The 22376-nt window shown below is 35.3% G+C and overlaps 1 protein-coding gene across 2 annotated transcripts; it reads right to left on the reverse strand.

The window, feature by feature from the left end:
* Positions 1 to 1502: 1502 nt before the first annotated feature.
* Positions 1503 to 21969, reverse strand: LOC106180778 (F-box/WD repeat-containing protein 5). 2 transcript variants are annotated; one of them, XM_024076383.2, is made up of 10 exons: positions 21681 to 21969; positions 21496 to 21566; positions 18691 to 18742; positions 17455 to 18295; positions 16954 to 17161; positions 14867 to 15041; positions 6568 to 6707; positions 4983 to 6166; positions 4417 to 4629; positions 1503 to 4022 (listed from the first exon to the last, which is right to left on the reverse strand). In XM_024076383.2, exons 4-10 carry the CDS (start codon positions 17691 to 17693, stop codon positions 3797 to 3799), a joined length of 2385 nt encoding a protein of 794 aa, XP_023932151.2. In that variant the 5' UTR covers positions 17694 to 18295; positions 18691 to 18742; positions 21496 to 21566; positions 21681 to 21969; the 3' UTR covers positions 1503 to 3796. The 2 variants fall into 2 exon arrangements, with proteins under 2 accessions (XP_023932151.2, XP_013420359.2); XM_013564905.3 differs by lacking the exon at positions 21496 to 21566.
* Positions 21970 to 22376: the final 407 nt, after the last annotated feature.

Below are 22376 nucleotides of genomic sequence, written 5' to 3' on the forward strand. Positions count from 1 at the left end.
TTCCACTTGATGAAAAAATAACTTTAATGTTTTTGTAGGATTTTGTATTTTTTCCCCACAGAAGTTAAGTTTTACTCACTTGAAACATTTTAACATTCTGATGGATACTCAAAACTCTCCAGTTTATTTATGAAAAGAAAAGAACATTTAAGTTCTCAAACAAATTATCCAATCAATTAAATGAACTTAATTCAACATCAGATTTTTTCTAAGTATGTTAAATTTGGAATAAGTTAATTAAAGGATATAATTTAAACCAATATTAATTTAACCTTTCATCACAAATGATGTTGAAATAAGACAATCTGATTTCTCCTGCACACATTGAGAAAACATTAGAATAAAATGTGATATAAATGTAAATTTGGAAGAAATTAAATTTGAGTTGGCACTTTATATTCAGTCAGCGAGAGAAAATCAATTAAATATTAAAAATTGTTTCAATTTTAAATATAACCAGCACTTGGGGCATACCTCAAGTGTTAGACTTCAGCAGAAATATTAATTTATTCTTTAATTATTCCCCCAATCACAAAGGTCTGCCATAATTAGCATTATGCTAAAATTAGAAATTCAAATACAGTTTTATATATCGTAGGGTAATCTTTAATTAAGGAAAGATGGCTGAACATTCAAGAATTTATTACTATTATTTATTTTATTTAATTATTCATTTTTTCTCACTGAATGCCTTAAGTTAGCTTAAATCTCTTATGCACTCTAAAATTACAATCATATGCAAATTTTATTCAGTATCAATTTTTGAATTCAAAGTAACTAAAAGATACCAAACGAGTAACAAAAACAAGCACTTATTTCAGATAGGTGCATAATTTCCACATATTTTCTCCATTTTTAAGGACAAACATTTAATATAATGGGTCATTCCAAATGGAACTACTGTTCTGTATAGGTTGATTCAGTTCCACAGGGACTCTTGCTGAATGCAATCTGATTAACAAACCTGACATTGAGTCGAATGCAGAAAAACTGGCAATTATGCGAATATGTATGAAGCAACAAGAGGCCTGCTAATCTCTAAATCTGATTGCATTTAGCAAGACTCCCCAGGGTATTGAATCAATCTATGTTGAACAATAGTTACATTGGGAATGAGCCCTTAGCAAAAATAAATTTTCCTTGATATTTTAAATTCCCCTTCCTCACCAGTGTACATTATATCAAATACTTTTCTTAGATCTGAATTACAATAATTATTCCTAATAAATGCCATTTTTTATTTTAAAGTTTCTAGTTTTTGGGTAAACTAGCAGTTTAGATGGAGACAGTTGAATGACTGTTAAAATAAGGATTTTAGAACTCAAAAACTGATTATTATTCAATATAAGTTAAAGAAAGGAAATACCTTCATGATAAAGGAAATTACATTAGTTCTTTGGTACAGTGTTTGCCTATAAAACTTTATGTGTTTAATTGCCAATCTACCTCACTGGATATATAGCCCGCCCACAAGGTCTATTAAAGTAATACAAACTACCATCCATATGTATAAAGGTGTTGTTACAACAATTACCTTTATTTTTGCAATAAACAAAGACAACATGAAATTCCATAATATGTGTGAATCTAGCCAAGTTTATATCTATTAGCATGCAGTAAACAAAATTAACTATCCTCTTAAGCCTAGTTAAAATTCTCTCAACATTGCACTGAACATCGCTCGATCAACATTTGTAGAGTAATGTTCAGTGATTTTGAGTAAGGCTGCTAAAATGCATTCAACAATTTCACTCGATCAACATTTGTTGTGCGGTGGAAATTCAACTTCCGAACACTTTGAAGATCCAGGGGTGGTTAAAAGCTCTCATCATCTCTCAACAACAACAAATGTTGAGTTGACCCACTCTGGATACTGCTGTACATCACTCAACAGGGGGCTAAAAACTCAGTCAACATTTGCCGTTAACAAATGTAGAGCAATGTTAAGTGAAATGTTTAGAGCATTTTAACTAAGCCTAATAAAGCAGGGGGAAAAAGAGTCAATTGGCTTTTCACAGTTACTAAATGCTTAGTATTTTTGATCATGTTTACAATTTTGAAACGTCAAGAAAGTTACAATTGCAAGTATCAATCAATTGTGGGCAAACTTCATGCTAAGGTCTCACACTTTTACACAAATCTTATGTCATATTGGAGGTAAGCCCCATTTCTTTGTTAAAATGCTTTTTACCCACTTTCATTACGATTTTTAAGTTATTACCTTTGCTTTTTGTGAACATCTACTGACTTACCAAGCATTTTGGATATAAACACAAAATTATGAGATTAAAGGCACAAATCTTACTTTGCCCAACACATAAGATATACACTAAATGTATAATTGCACATGAATAGAAAGACTCTAATGATTGGACATTTATTCAATTTTTTAAAACGTTTGCTCTTACAAAATTACAAACATTTGCATTTGGTAAGTGTCTCTCTTCTGCACCATCATTAATTTTATATAAAAAAGCAATAAATCTGCATATTTGGTCTCACAAAAGAAAATTCAATTTAATAAATTATTCATAGCTTGTGATTCACTGATATGTAAACTATACTTTTTTTAAGTGAAAATAAGACACAAATCACAATAACAAGAACTGGATCTGCATGCAAACATCAAACATGATGTTAACATTTCTATATTCATGATATGATAACAAACTGAAATCAAAGACAAAACACCGTCTGTTTGTCAACCCTTAAGAGAAGCATGGACCTCTGACAACTTATTCACGTTATTCAGTTCAGCCCAAGTAGAGACAGGCCGTGTCATCTCTATGTCATTTCTTGTGTGTGCGTGCATTCCTGTGTGTGTGTGTGCGTGCTTGCGTGTGTAAAAATAAATTGTGCTTGGTGATATGTAACCATACATTGGGGCCAAGGTCACATGTCGAGTTTCTTATGATAAACAATATAAATATTTACTAAATAATATGTTAAATAAATTAATTAATTAAAGTATTCACTCTACTTACATTTCCACTCATCACTTTAAAAGCACTAATGAAAATTTAATGCTGTTTAATTGACTTGTTCTTTTGATTAAACACAGTGCTCTGTAAGTAATCCCCAAGGGTATGGACGCTATGTAAATCATTAAACTTTAAGATAAATATTATTAGTTCAACAACAATAATAAAATTAACAACAAATATGAACTGTCCACTTGTTCCAGCTGTCCCTCAGTATCTCTCTAGTTCTTTTACAGCATGGTAAACTAACTTCACAGCCTGTACAAATAATATCAAGAATGTGGCACATTTCTTTGCCACACAGTGTTAAAACAACTGAATACTATGCTAACAAGCAACCTATTGTGTAACAACTACTTTGATAAGACTGGAACAGTATGGCATCCAGAACAGTTATTTGCCTATAGTATCAGTCCAAGGCTTCTTTATGTTTTTCTGATGACTTTCCAATACTTACATAGCTTTAAAACTTATCTACATGTGAAGACACCTTGTCCACAATTCACAAACAAAATCAATACCAATATTCTGTACAAGAGTTTTAATTGTACAACTGTGGTTAACATTACCTTACCCAATTAAAAGAAGCCTACTAGTACCTACTATTTTGGAAAAAATTCTGATTAGCTCAGAGTATTTTATCTCACATAATATTGTCAGCACAACCAATATTTAATTAGGACTGCAGAGAATGGCTGAATCTTTTCCTTTGTGGCAGTGCATGCCCTTTGTCCATGTACAACTTTGTCAGGACTTATCATATTCAGAACCAACTCTCAAAAATCTTTCTGTCATTTTTCCACGTATTTTGCAGTCTACCCATTGCTAGCACTAGCACCAGCAATGTCGTGGCCTGTCAGCTGGCGCTGTCGGTTTCTTGACCGCCATATTTTGATGGAGTTATCATCACTGACGGTGACCAACATCTCGGGATCCTTAGGATTAAAGGCAACAGAATTTACTACATCAGTATGTGGGTACTTCATCAAGCATATCCCATAATGCCTATCCCATAGGTAGCCATGTTTGTCTTCAGCACCACTGGAATAGTAAAATCATACCAATTGTATAAATTCTAAATTCAAAGTGTGTATCTAAAGTTAATATTTCATATCATTAAACATTGCTTACATTACTGTACAAATGTAAATGAAAAACCATTCAGCCCATTTACAAAGTAGTTTTAATGTGAAACGGCTTCAAGAAGTTGCACATTATTTATAATAAATACTGTACAGCTGGTGTAGAGGTTAATTTTAAGTTCTCAGTTTTTAGTCAAATTTAAGAAAAAATGTTAACAGAAATAGCCTACTGCTGTGGACTTAATTCTTTAACTGACAACTTAAACCTGGATGCTGTCATACTACTAAAAGTCAAAACACTAACATCTCTCTGCAAAAGCATAACTTGCACCAATTTTTTTCTTCTTTCTTACCTTGCGACATACTCATCACACACATCCAAGAAAATGAAGAAGCACTCATCATTTGGGGTATAAGCCTTGTGAGCTCTCAACATTGTCCCTACTTCCTTCATAGTTTGCAGGTCTATTACATGGATGTCTATCTCCTGGGCAATGGGAGGTGGGTACAGGGGGTTTTCTATGTGGTAGTTCTTAGGCCAGGGTCGACTGTTCACATAGAGATATCTGAAACAGAATTTGTAAACTGTCATCAGAGTGGGTTGATGGTAACGAAATATTATCATATACACCTACACATACAACTTGAAAAAAAAAAAAATAATAAATAAATATATATATATATATATATATATATATATATATATCAAACATTTGAGTGTTATTATATCACCTTAACATGTATAAAATATAGAATAAATTTTTTTTCTAAGGAATCATTACTTGATATAATAAAAATTTCATCATAAAACACAATCATGTACCAGTTAATGTGCCGTACAACTGTCCACATGACAGGTCATGTGACACCAGGTCTGTCACATGACACATCACGTCACCAAAGCTGTCATATCACTTACCTGTGATCAGGAGACAGGCACATGCCAATGATATGACCTCCAAGGTCAATCAAGTGGTCAATCCCATCATAATTCACACCATCTTGACCATCAGGAGGCTGGTCCATCATTGAACCAGGCTGAATAAGGGTGTGGGTGTCCTGCATCTTGGTACGCTCAGGGTCGATCTTCTTAATCCCTATCAAATGGGGAGTATAGGTGCTGTTGCCTGTTGTGAAGATCAGATACTTCATCTTGGCTTCTGTGGGTGTCTCAGGGGCACTGGCTGTGCCGCTGCTGCTACTGGCTCCTGGGGAAGGGGAAGGACTGTGACTGATATAAGAATTACTAGTGCTGGGAGCATACATGCAAGGAGAGAAAGAGTCTGTGCTTTTTGATATATGCGTCACAGCTGGACCTGCCTCTGCCATGCTCGCACTGGTCAGCTTACCAGATCCACCTCTTATTTTCGGTCCAGCTGACCCTGCCCGTCTATTTGCGCTTGTGCACGCTTTGCTGGTTGAACCCAATGAGTTCTGTCTGTCTATCTGTGTCTTTGTGTTTGCACTGGGGGCACTGCCAGCTCTGCTTGATCCAGCTGCGCAGGCATTTGAATTCATGTTTGAGACTTTTAGACCTGCAATAGGTCTGCAGAGGGCACCCTCGGCATATTGCCTCTCTCCTATCATTGACCCGTCTGAACAGGCCTTGTCAGATGTCTGGCAAACATGATCGTTTTGTTCTTCGATCCTCCAAACTATCTGATCTTCTTTTCGAGCTTTCTTTTCCTCTTTTTTCTTCTGGTTCTCTCTGGTGGCTCTAGCCACCCCCTCCCCATCGTCTTCCCTGTCAGACAGCCTGGCAGACTCAGCACTACGATAATCTTCATTGTACAAAATTGATGCCCCTCGACCTCTGTCAGCATTAAACTGGTCAACCTCAAGGAGCTGAATACCCTGTTCATCTTCATAGATCTGTATTCTTTGTGACTTCCAAACATTCTGTTCAACGGAGTTTTGGCTCACGGACCTCTTTAACGAGCCTCCTCTGGCCAAACTGTCATCAAGACCCAGGTCAGAGTTGGACTTGGAATCGTTGGGGCATGTGGCCACAAGGATGGTACGTATGGAACTGGCGTTGATGTTCAGGAATCTAAACAGTGTCATCATTACAGATTCCCTCTCTGATTCCGTGGCTTGGAAGGCCTGGAAAAGGAGAAATGTACAGGTTTTGCATTCATTGAGCAATTAGTGTGATCAAAAAGTACAGACAGCACATATTTATATAAATGCCAGTTTGGGATCAAATTCATTAATCTGATTATGAAGTGATATCAAATAAGAATTATGTAAAATAGTGTTGAAACTGGTTAAATAGATAGACTTACTTTTAGACCAATTTATTGATTATTTTATCAAAATGTACAGTATACATTAATAGCTGCATTAAATTCAAAATCAATGAAGCACACATTAAAAAATCTTCAAACTTGTACTTTGTCATCATTTGACAATTCAAACTACAAAAACACATTGCGTTGACATGCATGTTCTTAAGCTTCTTTAATTCTGCAAGCTCCAAGCTCCAATTTTCCAAGCTCACTTACTTTATTAATTGAAATGGTGGAACACGAGGACAGGTTTCCAAGCCAATAAAGATTCCCAGCCAGCAAGTAATTCTCATCATACCAGCAACCAAATATGTCATAGGGCTTGTTGATTACCCGGCACTGAAGCTGAAACTCATCTGAAAATCAATCATAGCTATTATACAAATCTGATATGAACAGGACTTTAAAAAATACATTTGATCAATTTAAAGCTACTAATTTAGATGTTGTTTAAAGCTTACAGACTGGTCTTTCAAAAGAATAAAAAACTATACTTCAAAAACTATCAAAAGAGAAATAATACTGAAACAATGACCAATGCATTAAACAATTTAATTAATTACATACAAAAAACCAATAACCTTGAATTTTAATTTAATCTATTAAATGAAGCACTTCTTTTGGCACAGAGAGTATAAGACCCATAACATTAAAACTTGCTTTATTACCACATAAATAACAATTTCATATACCTACACATTGACAGATTTAGGTTATAAAGACTTGGTGTCTTCCCCCCCCCCCCCCCCACTCCCCCAATTTACCTGTGACCAATTACCTGTTCGTTCATCTTATGAACTGATGTAAATCACAATGGGATTATTATAAAATACCCGCAACAGAAAATTAGCTACATGCAATTACATGATACTTCCTCACAGAAATAATAAAATCTTTATTGACTAATTTTTACATGACATTTATCTTTGAGCAAACTGCTTAGAGCTTTCTTTAAAAATACAACTGGAACCTTCCAAAATTTATGCCACTGGTCATGGAATAAAAGTTAACGGTTATTGCTCTATTATATAAAGCTTTATGATTATGCACAGGGGGTAAAATACTTCACTACATGCTAATTAAACACATCCTGCTAACTGCATCATTTGCAATCCCATAATGCACATATAGCAACTTGAACTTCACAGGCAAACAGGGGAGAATATTTCACCAAAATGCTTCTTTTTTACTGTTTTTTTTTTTAGATCAGTAACACTGATCACAGCTTTTCTATATGGTTTTGCACTATCTTTGTTACATTTTTTCAAAGTAGCACAGAAAAAGCCCTCTATCGTCCACTGAAACTGTACAGCTTGCATCAAGTAAGAACCTACTTCAATCTAAGCACTAGAAAATAATCCCAAAAGTAGAATATTCCAAGACAGAAGTATGCTGTAACACTGATTTACACTATTATTTAAAAACTTTAAACAATAAAACTTTTTAAATAAAATAAAACAACCTGATCAGAACACTAGTTTTCAAACTTGAGCTTAACTAAAAACTAACTAAATGAATCAAGATATTCCAACAGCGACATTGCCATACAGGTAAATATAAGAGTTCTCTATATCATTATTTCTGAGGCTCAGTAGCACAATCTCATTAATCCTGCTACTTCCTGTACGTCACTGTAACGTTACTCCACTCATATCATCATTACTGGAGGGCCATGGGAAAGATCAATTTTTTACTTACAATGTTTTCACCTTCATGAAGTAAAGTTGACTAAATAAATGAATAAAAAAATGGATAAATCACTCCTCCAATGATAAAAGGAGTAACGTGTAAGAGTGAGGATATCAGAGTTATTTTATGGAGGACATACATACTAGCAGATTTGTAGACCTGTTGATGTGGAGGGGGGGGGGGGGGGGGGAGGGAATCGATGCAGGTAGTATAATGATATGTTAGTTTAAAACTAACATTCGTGTATAATATGTTAGGGAAACATTAAGGTGTTATTGCTGATAAGGACATACATTTATGAGGTTATTCACTAAGAGGTATTTTGGTCCAAAACTGATGGATTATTTTAATTTATTTTCTTAATAAGGCCTGATGATATAACGTCAAAGACCCATTCTTTATGTAGACAAATATGGAGGTGGTTTGGTAATTTTTAACCCACATGTATGTCATGAATATGTAGATCTAGGTTATATATTTTGGTATCATTAGTGTATTGTTAATGATAATGAAATTTGAGACTGGTTTCTTAGAGATATATTAAGTCTGAAATGGAATGATTACTAGTACTCCTATTTAAATATGGTGAAATGATATAACAACACATTATATGGAGCTGGTTTGGTAATATATGATAACTATGCATGGATTAACTGTGCAATCTTCGTTGGCCTGAAAACACTGTCTAGACAATACAATATGAGAATGTTTATCTGAAGGTATCATGGTTCAAAGGCACTATACTGCGGTCTTATCCTCATTATCTTGCATCCTAGGTGTTCAATCCAAAGTTATTTCAATATTCAGAGCACATTCAGAAGAGACGACTAACAGATCCGCGTGTCAAATAGGGCGACCCACTAAAAAGCTTGCTGCTTAATATATTACCCATTGAATGCTAAACAGATTCCCCGTAGGGATTATGCAAGTGGGTCGGCCATGTTTGATCCGCTGATCTGTTAGGGTGCTGTTCAGAATGCAAAGGGAAATGCCTTGGACACATGTTGGCCATTTTTTTTTAATAAGAAATTTTTTTTAAACTAGAGGATCAGAGAGGCGATACCGCCTCCGAATATTGTACCACCAGCTGGAGCAAGCGCATTCGTATAGACCCCCACATACACAAAATAAGGGACACAGCCACCAGTTTTGTGCTTGACAAGCTGTAAAAATGCAATCAACAAGAATTTTTAAACTATTGCAAAAAAAATATATGGTACAATCAAATTTAAGTTCTTCGTTAGGTAGGTCAAGGGTCAATTTCAAGGTCACAGTAAATTGCCAGTATATGACTTCCTATTCAAGTTCAAGAGTAACTATGGACCTATCTCTGTCAAGTTTGAAGTTAAAAGAGAAAGAAATTAGCAGAGTTCAGTTCATGATAAAAAGTAGGTCAAAGGTCAATTTCAAGGTCACACTTAGATTGCCAGTATAGGACTTCCTATTCAACTTCAATAGTAACTATGGACCTATCTCAGCCAGTTTTGGAGATAAAAGGGAAGCAAAATTTGCAAAATTCAGTTCATGGTGAAAAGTAGGTCAAAGGTCAATTTCAAGGTCACATTAAGATTGCCAGTATATGACTTTCTATTCAAGTTCAATAGTAACTATGGACCTATCTCTGTCAGTTTTGGAGATAAAAGGAAAGCAAAATTTGCAAAGTTCAGTTTATGGTGAAAAGAAGGTCAAAGGTCAATTTTGAGGTCACATTTAGATTGCCAGTATATGACTTCCTATTCAAGTTCAATAGTAACTACGGACCTATCTCAGCCAGTTTTGGAGATAAAAGGGTAGCAAAATTTGCAAAGTTCAGTTTATGGTGAAAAGTAGGACAAAGGTCAATTTTAATGTCACATTTATAATGCCAGTATATGACTTCCTATTCAAGTTCAATAGTAACTACGGACCTATCTCAGCCAGTTTTGGAGATAAAAGGAAAGCAAAATTTGCAAAATTCAGTTCATGGTGTAAAGTAGGTCAAAGGTCAATTTTAAGGTCACATTTAGATTGCCAGTATATGACTTCCTTTTCAAGTTCAATAGTAACTATGGACCTATCTCTGCCAGTTTTGGAGATAAAAGGAAAGCAAAATTTGCAAAGTTCAGTTCATGGTAAAAAGTAGGTCAAAGGTCAATTTCAAGGTCACACTTAGATTGCCAGTATATGACTTCCTTTTCAAGTTCAATAGTAACTATGGACCTATCTCTGCCAGTTTTGGAGATAAAAGGGAAGCAAAATTTGCAAAATTCAGTTCATGGTGAAAAGTAGGTCAAAGGTCAATTTCAAGGTCACATTTAGATTGCCAGTATATGACTTCCTATTCAAGTTCAATAGTAACTATGGACCTATCTCTGCCAGTTTTGGAGATAAAAGGGAAGCAAAACTTGCAAAGTTCAGTTTATGGTGAAAAGTAGGTCAAAGGTCAATTTTGAGGTCACATTTAGATTGCCAGTATATGACTTCCTATTCAAGTTCAATAGTAACTACGGACCTATCTCTGCCAGTTTTGGAGATAAAAGGGAAGCAAAATTTGCAAAATTCAGTTCATGGTGAAAAGTAGGTCAAAGGTCAATTTCAAGGTCACATTTAGATTGCCAGTATATGACTTCCTATTCAAGTTCAATAGAAACTATGGACCTATCTCAGCCAGTTTTGGAGATAAAAGTGAAGCAAAATTTGCAAAATTCAGTTCATGGTGAAAAGTAGGTCAAAGGTCAATTTCAAGGTCACATTTAGATTGCCAGTATATGACTTCCTATTCAAGTTCAATAGTAACTATGGACCTATCTCTGCCAGTTTTGGAGATAAAAGGGAAGCAAAACTTGCAAAGTTCAGTTTATGGTGAAAAGAAGGTCAAAGGTCAATTTTGAGGTCACATTTAGATTGCCAGTATATGACTTCCTATTCAAGTTCAATAGTAACTACGGACCTATCTCAGCCAGTTTCGGAGATAAAAGGAAAGCAAAATTTGCAAAATTCAGTTCATGGTGTAAAGTAGGTCAAAGGTCAATTTTAAGGTCACATTTAGATTGCCAGTATATGACTTCCTTTTCAAGTTCAATAGTAACTATGGACCTATCTCTGCCAGTTTTGGAGATAAAAGGGAAGAAAAGTTTGCAAAGTTCAGTTCATGGTGAAAAGTAGGTCAAAGGTCAATTTTGAGGTCACATTTAGATTGCCAGTATATGACTTCCTATTCAAGTTCAATAGTAACTATGGACCTATCTCTGTCAGTTTTGGAGATAAAAGGAAAGCAAAATTTGCAAAGTTCAGTTTATGGTGAAAAGTAGGACAAAGGTCAATTTTAAGGTCACATTTAGATTGCCAGTATATGACTTCCTATTCAAGTTCAATAGTAACTACGGACCTATCTCAGCCAGTTTTGGAGATAAAAGGAAAGCAAAATTTGCAAAATTCAGTTCATGGTGTAAAGAAGGTCAAAGGTCAATTTTAAGGTCACATTTAGATTGCCAGTATATGACTTCCTATTCCACTTCAATAGAAACTACGGACCTATCTCAGCCAGTTTTGGAGATAAAAGGGTAGCAAAATTTGCAAAATTCAGTTCATGGTGAAAAGTAGGTCAAAGGTCAATTTTAATGTCACATATAGATTGCCAGTATATGACTTCCTATTCAAGTTCAATAGTAACTATGGACCTATCTCTGCCAGTTTTGGAGATAAAAGGGAAGAAAAATTTGCAAAGTTCAGTTCATGGTGAAAAGTAGGACAAAGGTCAATTTTAAGGTCACATTTAGATTGCCAGTATATGACTTCCTATTCAAGTTCAATAGTAACTACGGACCTATCTCAGCCAGTTTTGGAGATAAAAGGGAAGAAAAATTTGCAAAGTTCAGTTCATGGTGAAAAGTAGGTCAAAGGTCAATTTCAAGGTCATAGTAAGATTGCCAGTATATGACTTCCTATTCAACTTCAATAGTAACTATGGACCTATCTCTGCCAGTTTTGGATATATAAGGGACTAAATGTTATAATTTTGGAGTTACCATAATGTGCCTTAAATTTCGTACAGAAAAAATTAATTAAAATAAAGAAAATGTCATTTTGGTCAAAATTCTTGAAATAGGAGGTGCTCTGAAGTTTCAGAAGTTCAAATTTGATGAAATAATGTCATTTTTGAACACAAGTTGTCTGCTGTGCCAAGCCTTATGTTTTATTTTTCCAGAGTTCAAAATTTATTATCCATTACCGTACTGCACATTTTGCTTTTACCACCAATATGTACTTTTTGATACAGCGTAACTCGAAAACCGTATGGAATACAAAAAAAACGAGACCACTTCCAGTGTTGGGCTTTACATGCTCTACAAAATGCAAAAAAGAATGGCTCTCTAGCATTAACGGTTCCCGAATTAGAGACAGTTTTCAGTTTTGGTATCTTATGGCCGCTACTCCCGTGAAAATGCACCGATTGACCCCAAATTCATGGAGATGAAAGATGACCTGAAGGGTAACACTTTCCAATAATATTATTGGTTAAGTCTGTGTGGTGTCTGAATAACAGGGCAAAAAATTTTTTTTTCGTAAAAAATTTCATTTTTTAAAAAATTTTGGCCCATTTGACCTTGAAGTAAAGGTCAAAGGTCAAATCCAAGGGTATATTTGAAATCTACACATATGACTTTTGGAAAGCCGTCTATAGAAATTTTTCCCATAACTCCTTCCGTAGGGTAGATAATTAGCATTTAATTTTGCCATTTTTAGACAAGGGTGCATTGCAATGAGTGCCACACCCAGACCCCAATACCGACAAAGCCCAAATTTTACGTGGAACGAGTTGAGATTATAGGTGACCTAAATCCATGAGATGGGTACGGGGGCCCTTACCGTCTAGGAGGAGAAGCGGTAACGGTAGCCGTCCGGCGGAGCCGGCGGAGCCAACGGAGCCGGCGGAGCCGGCGGAGCCGGCGGAACGATCCGGACGGGACCGAAACCATGTGTACCGCCAGCGCTAACGCTGGTGGTACAATAAGACAATTGTTTGCAGTATTGAACAGAATAATAACAAGCGTGACCAAAGACATGAAAAGTGCTGCTGCCAAACCTCTATATTTCTACCTCATTTTTTGGGATTTCTAGTCAAGGTCACTGCAACTTTGTGTTTTAGCATAGTACTGAAGCAAAATGTCACCATAAATACAGCACTATAAGGTATTCCCTTAAGAACTTAAGAATCCCAAAATTGCCTGAAAGCTCCCATTAATTTCCTGCTTAAAAGTCTTCTTTCCAATTAGACAGAAAAAATCCAGAAAAACATAAGCAAGCTGGGGATTTGGTTTTTGGTTGGAAAAAAAAAGGCACATTTACCAACCTAATTAACCAAAAGCATTGTAACCTGACCTATAAAACAATAGCCAATGCTGCAGCATATGTGAATATATTGTATACATGTATTATGTCAGGACTTTAGAATAGATAAAAAAAAGACAAAAAAGTAAAAAATTCTCTTTGTTCCCAAAATGGTCACTAAATGTTATGCACAGTTTCAACTGTGCACATTACAATAAATGGCCTAAGGGCATCAAAGATAAATATTTGTTGTAAAGACATCAGGGAGATAGATATGCAGTTCTTCCAAAACTGAAAGTTGTCTTTCTTTATACTTTGGTTCTTACTTCGGTATAATGAGACAAATAGTGCTAGGTCCCTCAGTGACTTCAAATAGTGCCTAGTGAAAGGAAATAACATCTTTCAAATTGTGTCAGGGTCCTCTCACTGAACACTTCATCAGACTTGCAAAGGTACTGTGCACTATCTTTTTATAAGTTTTTTTTTTTTTTTTTTTGAAATGAAAGATGTGCACTGTCCCAGTTCCATGGCAGACTTGCTATTCAAGCCTCAGTTTGTAACCACATAGATGAAATAGATGGAGAATTGTTCAGAAATGATGACTTCTGCTGACTGATTACATATGTATCATCTTGGTCAATTAATCTTCCTGAATATTCAATATCAACCATACTACTCAAGGTTGTAATACTAAATAATGGAAGTGATTTTAAAAAATTAGGATGGAAGAGACATGGAAGTTTCAAAGTAAATGTATACATAATGTTTGTTTTCTAGAGATCCTTAAAAAAGCACATAATTATATCTGTATAAATAACAAACAATCATTTTTCTTTTTTGACATTTTAGGCAAAAAGCCTTTTTTAGTAATCCTATTTCTATTTCCCTTGCTACATGGTCTAGAATGAGTGGTTGATGTAATTCATGTAGGTGGGGTTAACTTCCCTTCAATAGGATGACATTTTCTATTTTCATTAAATTTGATTTACAAGATCTTAATTTAGACAGACTAAGACCCCATTTCCACAGATTTTAGATCGATCTATCCCTTTGGGGAGTCTCACTAGATTACTGTCAGCTTAACCCGCTTAAGCGTGTGTCCCGCCTACTAAAAGCTGTAAGGGGGTGCGCGCTTGGCTGACTGCAATTTAGAGTGAACCCCCAGGGAGTTCGGTCGATCTAAATCTAAATCTCTGGATCGATCTAAATCTCTGGGAATGCACCCTAAAGGTACAGTTCTGACTCGATCTTTTCAATGGTGAATAATTATCAAACTTTTAGATACATAATTTTATTATGGCAAAATCATATTTCTATGTTACATTTGTGATGCTTTTATTGCACAGAATAGAACTATAGAGTAGCCTGCTTTTTTAATATTGTTGCTACACTCAATGGGAATGTTCTTATTTTAAGAAATTGGGACTTAAAAAATAAAGTATCTGTAAAATTTACTCCCCCCCCCCCCCTCCACTGAAAAGATGGAGTAATTACCATATGTTATAGTGTAACTCACCCTGGAGGCTGAAAACTGCAATTTCCCCAGAAGTGCTGTGGGACCCAAAGTGAACGCCAGATACAAGGAGAAGTGTGTCGTTTTCATTGAATTCTGAAAACTGTGTGTATTTCCAAGTCAACTTGGTCAAATCTTCTGAATATTTTAGAGTGGCTGGGTATCCTGCATTCCACACCTAAAAATACAGATTTATCTCACTGAAACATTGGACCATTCAACACTAATGTAATTTTTGTTTTGCTTTGTCTTTTTCAACTGTGACAAACATTCTTAGGAATCCAGTTTAACTTGTTAAAAGGCAATCAAAATGGCTTGCAAAGGCAGAGTTACTTAATTTTGACTCCAAAATGAAAGCAAAAACCTTTTCTATTGATGCTTTCCTCTAACAACGTACATTTTTTTCTCATGTTTTATAAAGCCATCAAATCTACTATCTTACTTAGAAAACAGAACCCTGGATATTAACAATCCCATTCTTTTGGTTATAATTCCCACACTTTTGACAAATAAATGAACTAAAGAGAGGTTTTTCACTTCAATTAACCTCAATTTATTTTGTACAGATAATCACTGGCCAAAGAAACAGCATTTTTTCTTAAAGCTTTCTCTATTTTGTTTAAAATCTCTATGAATCTAAATCAAAGAACAATATTCAGTGTGGTTTCTGGGTTCTTTTCAAAGGAAGGTGGTCCTGTATCACTCTCTTATTATATTTCCTAATCAAATTTAACTGCTAGCAAACATATCTCTGGGACAATTGCCAATCAAAGGGCACAGTAAGCAACATCTGACCTGATCAAATTCATTATCATTATCAAATCAGACATTATACACCACTGAAGTGTGGGATATAACATACAGTACTTATCCCAATCAATTTAAGAGTCTAATCAAACACAAAAAATAAGAAAGAAATGACAATTTTTTTAATTCTGATTTGTCAAGAAGAGATTAGATGACAATAAATTGGGGATGAGTTCCACAGATTAAAATGGGTTCATAATTGAAATCTGTTCAATTAAAAGTTTCAGCAGCTGAAACAAGAGAACACAAAATATTACAATTTAATATACAATTACTGCCATTTTCTTTTTCGTCTGCTATATATGTTGTTTTTTAGACTCTAGAAATGTGATAATGATGATAAGAGATGGGCAATTCAGTCCATGTGTCTTTATTTTTTAATCAATTTTTAATTAATCTCTCTTTAGAACTAAATTAGGTTTGTCATTATGGTTTTGTTTCTACTCATGTCAGACAACTTATTACAAAATAGAGATCTATGCACAAGTTATTCAGTCAAATTTTGACTGGATACAAAAATTTATATTGCCATAAACCAACATTTTTTTCTTTTTTCAGTGATCAAAACACTGGCTTTTTAGCCATTTTTTCTTCAACAAAAAAAAAAAAAAGCATATATATATAAAATGTACCTTATATCAACATTGAGTACATGTGTAACAGCTTATCCAATAAGCAAGTTTTTAGAAGTATTTCCCTTGCACCTGCACAATCAGGCTGAGCCCCTATCAAAGGGTGATAATAATGGTTGGAAATCAGTAACTGATCATACCTTGTCTTGACATGGCCTATATAGGCATAATATCCTCTTTGCAGTTGTTTAATATCAAATGTCACTCTTGATTACAGTGCAGAGCACCCAATATCCTTTCAGGCAAACCAAAATCGATGGTCTACACTTTTAATTCAATAAGTTCAGTTTTTAAATGAATGAAAAATTTACCTAATGGATATGTAAACAAATTATAAATCTCAAAATAAATATGAAAAATGCATAAAATCTGGTGAGAAAACCAATCTATGAAAAAAGTTTAATCTATGAAATGACATACCATACTCAAGTTAAGCATACTGTCACATTTAAATACTGGCCCCACACCAAATGCCAGCAAGAATGAAGCCAAGACTGTAAAATTTCTTTAATTTGTCCAGCAACTGCCCATTTTTTTTTTTTTTTTTTTTTGTGCTTTGTGCCAGTATATTCAAACACCCTGATTGCAAGAAAGGCTAACAGCCTGTGAAGTTTTCTGGCACAGCCTGGGTTAGGCAGCACGTGTCCTTACCTTGATAGTTCCATCTTTGGAACTAGTTGCAAAATATTCCCCGTTGTGAGAGAAGCTGACGTGAAGCACCTGATCGGTGTGGCGGCCTGGCCCTTCCTGGAGATTCTCACTCTGAATCACGGGGGTGTGATAGTAGAGTCTCTGAAACTCGTAGTACCAAGATGTCTTCCCCGGAGCTATTGGCACCTGCCTGTTAATATCCAGCATTCTGGGAAAGAAAGTTTTATTTGTTTAATAATAAACTGTATACATATGATTACCAAGTTATTGTATGGAAATAAATGTTAATGACTGGTTTCCCTTCTGCATTTTTTTTTTTTGGCAATAAGTTTTTTGCCAAATCAGATTGGCAAGATGTTAACCAAACTTTTTTTTTCAACTGACCCAATTTTTGCATTCTATCTTGACACCTAACAAACAAGGCTCATGATCACCTCAAGTTCAATGCAATCTCAAATATAAGGACTGAAGTTGACGTAACTGTACTCTAAAATTGTTTACCTGTAAAAAAGTTCCATCCACAGAAATTCATCATATGAAACACGCATCCACTGCCGACACGTCAGACAGGCATGGAGAACATCGCGTGCACTCAAGAACGAGAAGATATGGTACAGAACCCCATCTGGCAACTGCTGCCAGATGCTGACATCCTGCTCCGAATCATCATCCAGCTTGCAACTGTTACCATCTTCACGGGCCTCCAATTGTTTTGCATCTTTGCACTCAGAATTTGGCATTCTGTTGTCTATTTCCACATCACAATGACAAAATTTTCAAAACTGCTCACTCTTCGTTTCACTAAGTTTGTTTTTGGCTTTAAAAGTCTGAGCTTCTGCTCAACAACTTCTCATTAAAAAAAAAACTTGTCTGTTTTTATTACGAAAATGTTCCGTGTACAAATTTCTAGTACACTTATGTTACTATCCTATCGTTGACATTTTAAGAATCAGACAGTGATGGAGAAGAAGAAAATCAAATCCATAATCTTAAGCATCTTTGTAGAAAACAGTCCATTTTCCAGTCAGAAATGAGCAGGAATCACAGTCACCTTTTTATATCAAGTTTTGAAGTGTAAACTGCATTCCTAAAAGTGAGAGCGGCTAATGTGTTTTTCACGAAGAAACCAAGAAGTCTCACTTTTTTATTACTGCTGATACTTCCATAATCCGCAGAAAAAAATGTCATGTCACACGTCAGAGAGACAGCAGATTCGTTGTCACGTTTTAAACTGGAGATTATCACATGGTCCAATTTGAAGCAATCTGTAGATGTTTCCAGATTCTTCTCAAATATATGTTCACTTCTGGAAAATCTTACTTCTTGGGAGTTGGGAAAAATCCTGACAAGAGAAGAAAAAGATATCATTTGAAAAAATATCATAACTGCTAGAAGTGTTCATAAATAATACAATATAAGGTCAAGCACAAATAAATATATAACGCAAAATTAAACATGCAGACATAAAAACTTACAAGTCTAAAGTGCAGAATTTTAACTGAAGAATCCCTGAAAAAATATAAGGAGCTCTAACACCAGATTATAATCCATAGCACTTCAAAATAATCTGTTTTCAAAAGAAGACTACAAAAATTACTTACCATGTTTCTGGCACATATTTATCAGGCCTGTTGGTTTTAAGTCTTGGTATAACAAAACAATGTCAAGAAAAACACCCATTTTCAAATTTGTCTATACAATCTTACTGTAAAGAAACGCCACTTGATAAAAACTTACCCTTTTACTGGTATGATGCTGTGCTTCTCCTCAAATATTGATTTTAGAATACCTACAAAGGCAAAGATCATATTTAAAATAATTTAAAGAGAAGAAATTATATTTATCACTGTATCAAGCCAAAATTGTGATTAAATCAAGATTCATGAAATAATTTCAAAGGTGTTGTTATTCTTCATTACCAAGACAGCAATTTCACTTGCAAATTATTATTGAGGAAACCCACTTGGCAAAATTGGTGTGGTGCAATCTTATGAAACAGAAAAGGATTTAAAAATATAAAATAAAATGAAGAAAAAAAATCTTGCTTTATCTCTGAATACAGATATATTTAATTTATCATAGTAAATCGGCTTCAACATTGGAATCTACTTGCTTTATTTTTCAGATATTAAAAAAAAATTTTAATAATGCATTTATTTTTTCATCCCCATCTATTAGTATATAGTACACACGTATTTATTTATATATAACTGTATTGATCTGTCCATTCATTTCTTTACTATTATTGTTGTTGTTGTTGTTGTTGCTGTTATTAGTCCTGGCTGTCGTATTCAGGCTAATTGATCCCCAGTGCATCAACCACATATATATCCTGTCAATTTTCAGTCATGCACACAAAATCTTTCCACTTGAATAAATCAGATATTTTTACGTCACAAGTAACTTATAGCTGGTACTCACGTGGCATAGGTCTATTCATTACTACATTTGTACATGGGGCACATTTTATGTTGCCATGTGGGATCATAATATATTAAGTAGCAATGTGTGGTAGCTTATTTTTTTCCAGAAGGCATTTGATTTTCATTTTTCATGCTAATTTGGATTTACTCTTCAGTGAATGAAAGCATACTAGTACATGGATGCTATACTTCTCTCTCTGCCTCTGTCTCTCTTTCTCTTTTTCCATCAGGAAAAGGAAATCTCGAGAGAGAGAGAGAGAGAGAGAGAGAGAGAGAGAGATGCAAAAGAGCTTGTTTTCAACACAAAATAATTTCATTTTCTATAACCAAAATTGCTATCAAAACAATTACCAAAAACTTTGTATGCCAACACAAGCCATAATTTTGAAGGAGCATGGAATAGATTGTAAACTGTTTTTACAAATGAAAATACTGGTAATACTTCTTTTTTAATAGCTCCAAATCCATTAGTCTGAGTAATACAATACTCCTATTCAAAATTTCGTAATATTCACTGTTGTACACTAAAAGTTTTAATGGTGAAAATCATTTCTCATGCCCCTTCTCTACTCACACTGCTAAAAAGGCAAGGAATTCTGCTACCTTTTGAGATAAGCTAAGATAAACTTAAACTGTCCACTCATTATCAGAATACTGCCTGGTTAACTGGCTCAGGCAATTCCAAGCAGCCCATCATAGAAAACACATAAATGTACACACTCATCTACTCTGACTGTATCAGGCTTTGCTCATTCAATAAATGGACTTCAATTCTATTAGTCCCAAGATTTTAGTGTCTGGTACATATAAGGACCATTCAAAATGAGAAGAGCCGAATGCTAGCTAGGCCACGACCTAAATATGGCCGACCTACATGAGAGGAAGACTACTTAATCCTGTAATGGTCTCTCCCCCTCTCATACACCTCCCCACGTGTCGTCCCTGCAGGGGCACAGTAATTCGATCTCAGCTCAATTCAACCGGTCCAGGGATGATGCATGGGAAGACGTGCACGCGAGAGGCGGAGAGACCATTACAGGATTAAGCAGTATTCCTTTCATGTAGGTCTGCCATATTTAGGTCATGGCCTAGCTAACACTCGGCTCTTCTCATTCTGAATGAGGCCATACCCACCCACACACCCACCCACCTACACACCCACCCACCCACCTACACACCCACACACCCACCCACCCACCCACCCACACCCACCTACACACCCACCCACCCACACACCCACCCACCCACATACCCACCTACACACAATAAACATGACAGAGAGGAATTATCTCATTACAGGATAAAACCATATATCTATCATTTTGCCACTGCTTGAAAGCACTTGCTCATTTTGTTACACACCAACTCATTTTCACAGTCACATTTGGCAAATGGCCACAATTTCATTTCCATTCCCAAATTATCACCATAGCAATGACAGAAGCACCGATTCTATTCAGATGCTTTTACACAGGCAATACCCTAATAATACGAGTAACTGGACAGATTTTCTCAAATTTCATTTATAGCCTCATACAGGTTTAGCAGGACAGATGTTTACAAAGAAAAATTAGATGATGTTGAATACATGTACTCCACAGTGAGAATGTTCCAAATACAATTCACCTATTCCATTCTAACTCTGGCACATACTGTGGATATCAACAGGAGTGTTTGGCCTTTCCACGCATGCATTACACCATTGTTTAGTGGGTCCTATGTTAGACATAATCTGTATTATAAAACTTAGAGAGATGGACAGCTTAATGAGTCGGCTATCATGTACAAGAGATCAAGTCACTTAAATGGAAACCCAGCACTCAGCAAGGCCAGTTAGTTGGATTAGTGATCTTGATAGGTCAAAACAGCTGAAGGCAAATGTGAAAGCGAGTTTAAACCAGTCTAAGTGTTTTGATACTTACTGTATACATGAATATAATATATGATGTGTTTTGGGGGCTCCACACTACTATACTAGTCAATTACTACAGTGTACCTCTCCATATATATTAGCAAATACCGTGATATCAAACGACTTAAATAAAGATGAAAGGGAGCCACAGATGTGTTAATTACTACTGCTAGAAATCCTGGCAGCGCCAACAGTTACAGTGCATACCTTCTGTTTATGTGCGTCAGTTTCACGTTTGGCTAATTGCTGGCATGGTAACACTACTGACATACGGATTTCTGTAAAAATTACACGATGAAGAGTACATGTTTATACACTTAAACGTACAAACATTATATTTAAATTTTTACATAAAACTTCACGCGATTCGCCCTGTTTCTCTTGTTACTTACCTACGCTGGTTGTGCCTTCCTAATGACATTGGGTGCCCGATTTAACCAAGTCCAACAAGTTTAGAGGAGGTGGTCCAGGGAAAGAAAATGTAAGTAAAATACTCTCTTTTTCGATTGTTCCAGCTGCTTACCACCTCAATTCAGTCTCTGATACCTGATAGACATAGCCCAACGACCCAGCACATAAAAATTGTTTGCAGCTCGCAGTGTGGCGTAAAAACTTAGATGGGTACAACACCTATTCTTCCCACAAGTCACTCCATCTTTATTTTGATTTGTAGCTCGATTTCATGCCGCCAGATGGCAGCATTACGCTAATTCTCCGCAGTTTCGATCTCGGCGTCAAAATATCAAATTACGGGGATTTTGGGTGGATATCAGCTACATATATCGATTTTTTTTGCATTTTAATGCACATGAACTACTCCTCCCTTTATTATACAAGTTTCAGTTTGATAGTAACAATTGTCAGTGCTTCACTTGGGCTGCCCAATCAGGTATTAGGTGAATTTTAGAATTTATGATAAGACTTATCAAGTTTTCCAAAAATACACTCTTACCAACTAAAAACCTTTGCACAAAGTAAATTTTTCACAACATTTAAAGGTGTGATGAAAAATTAATTTTTGTTTGATGAAGAGTGTAGATATATACTTATAACAATTTATGTATTAAAACCTGAAAAAATCCGCGAAA

The sequence above is a fragment of the Lingula anatina genome, chromosome 3 (genome assembly GCF_051362555.1).
Source record: "Lingula anatina isolate TDL-2025a chromosome 3, LinAna3.0, whole genome shotgun sequence".
Taxonomy (NCBI): Eukaryota; Metazoa; Brachiopoda; class Lingulata; order Lingulida; family Lingulidae; genus Lingula; species Lingula anatina.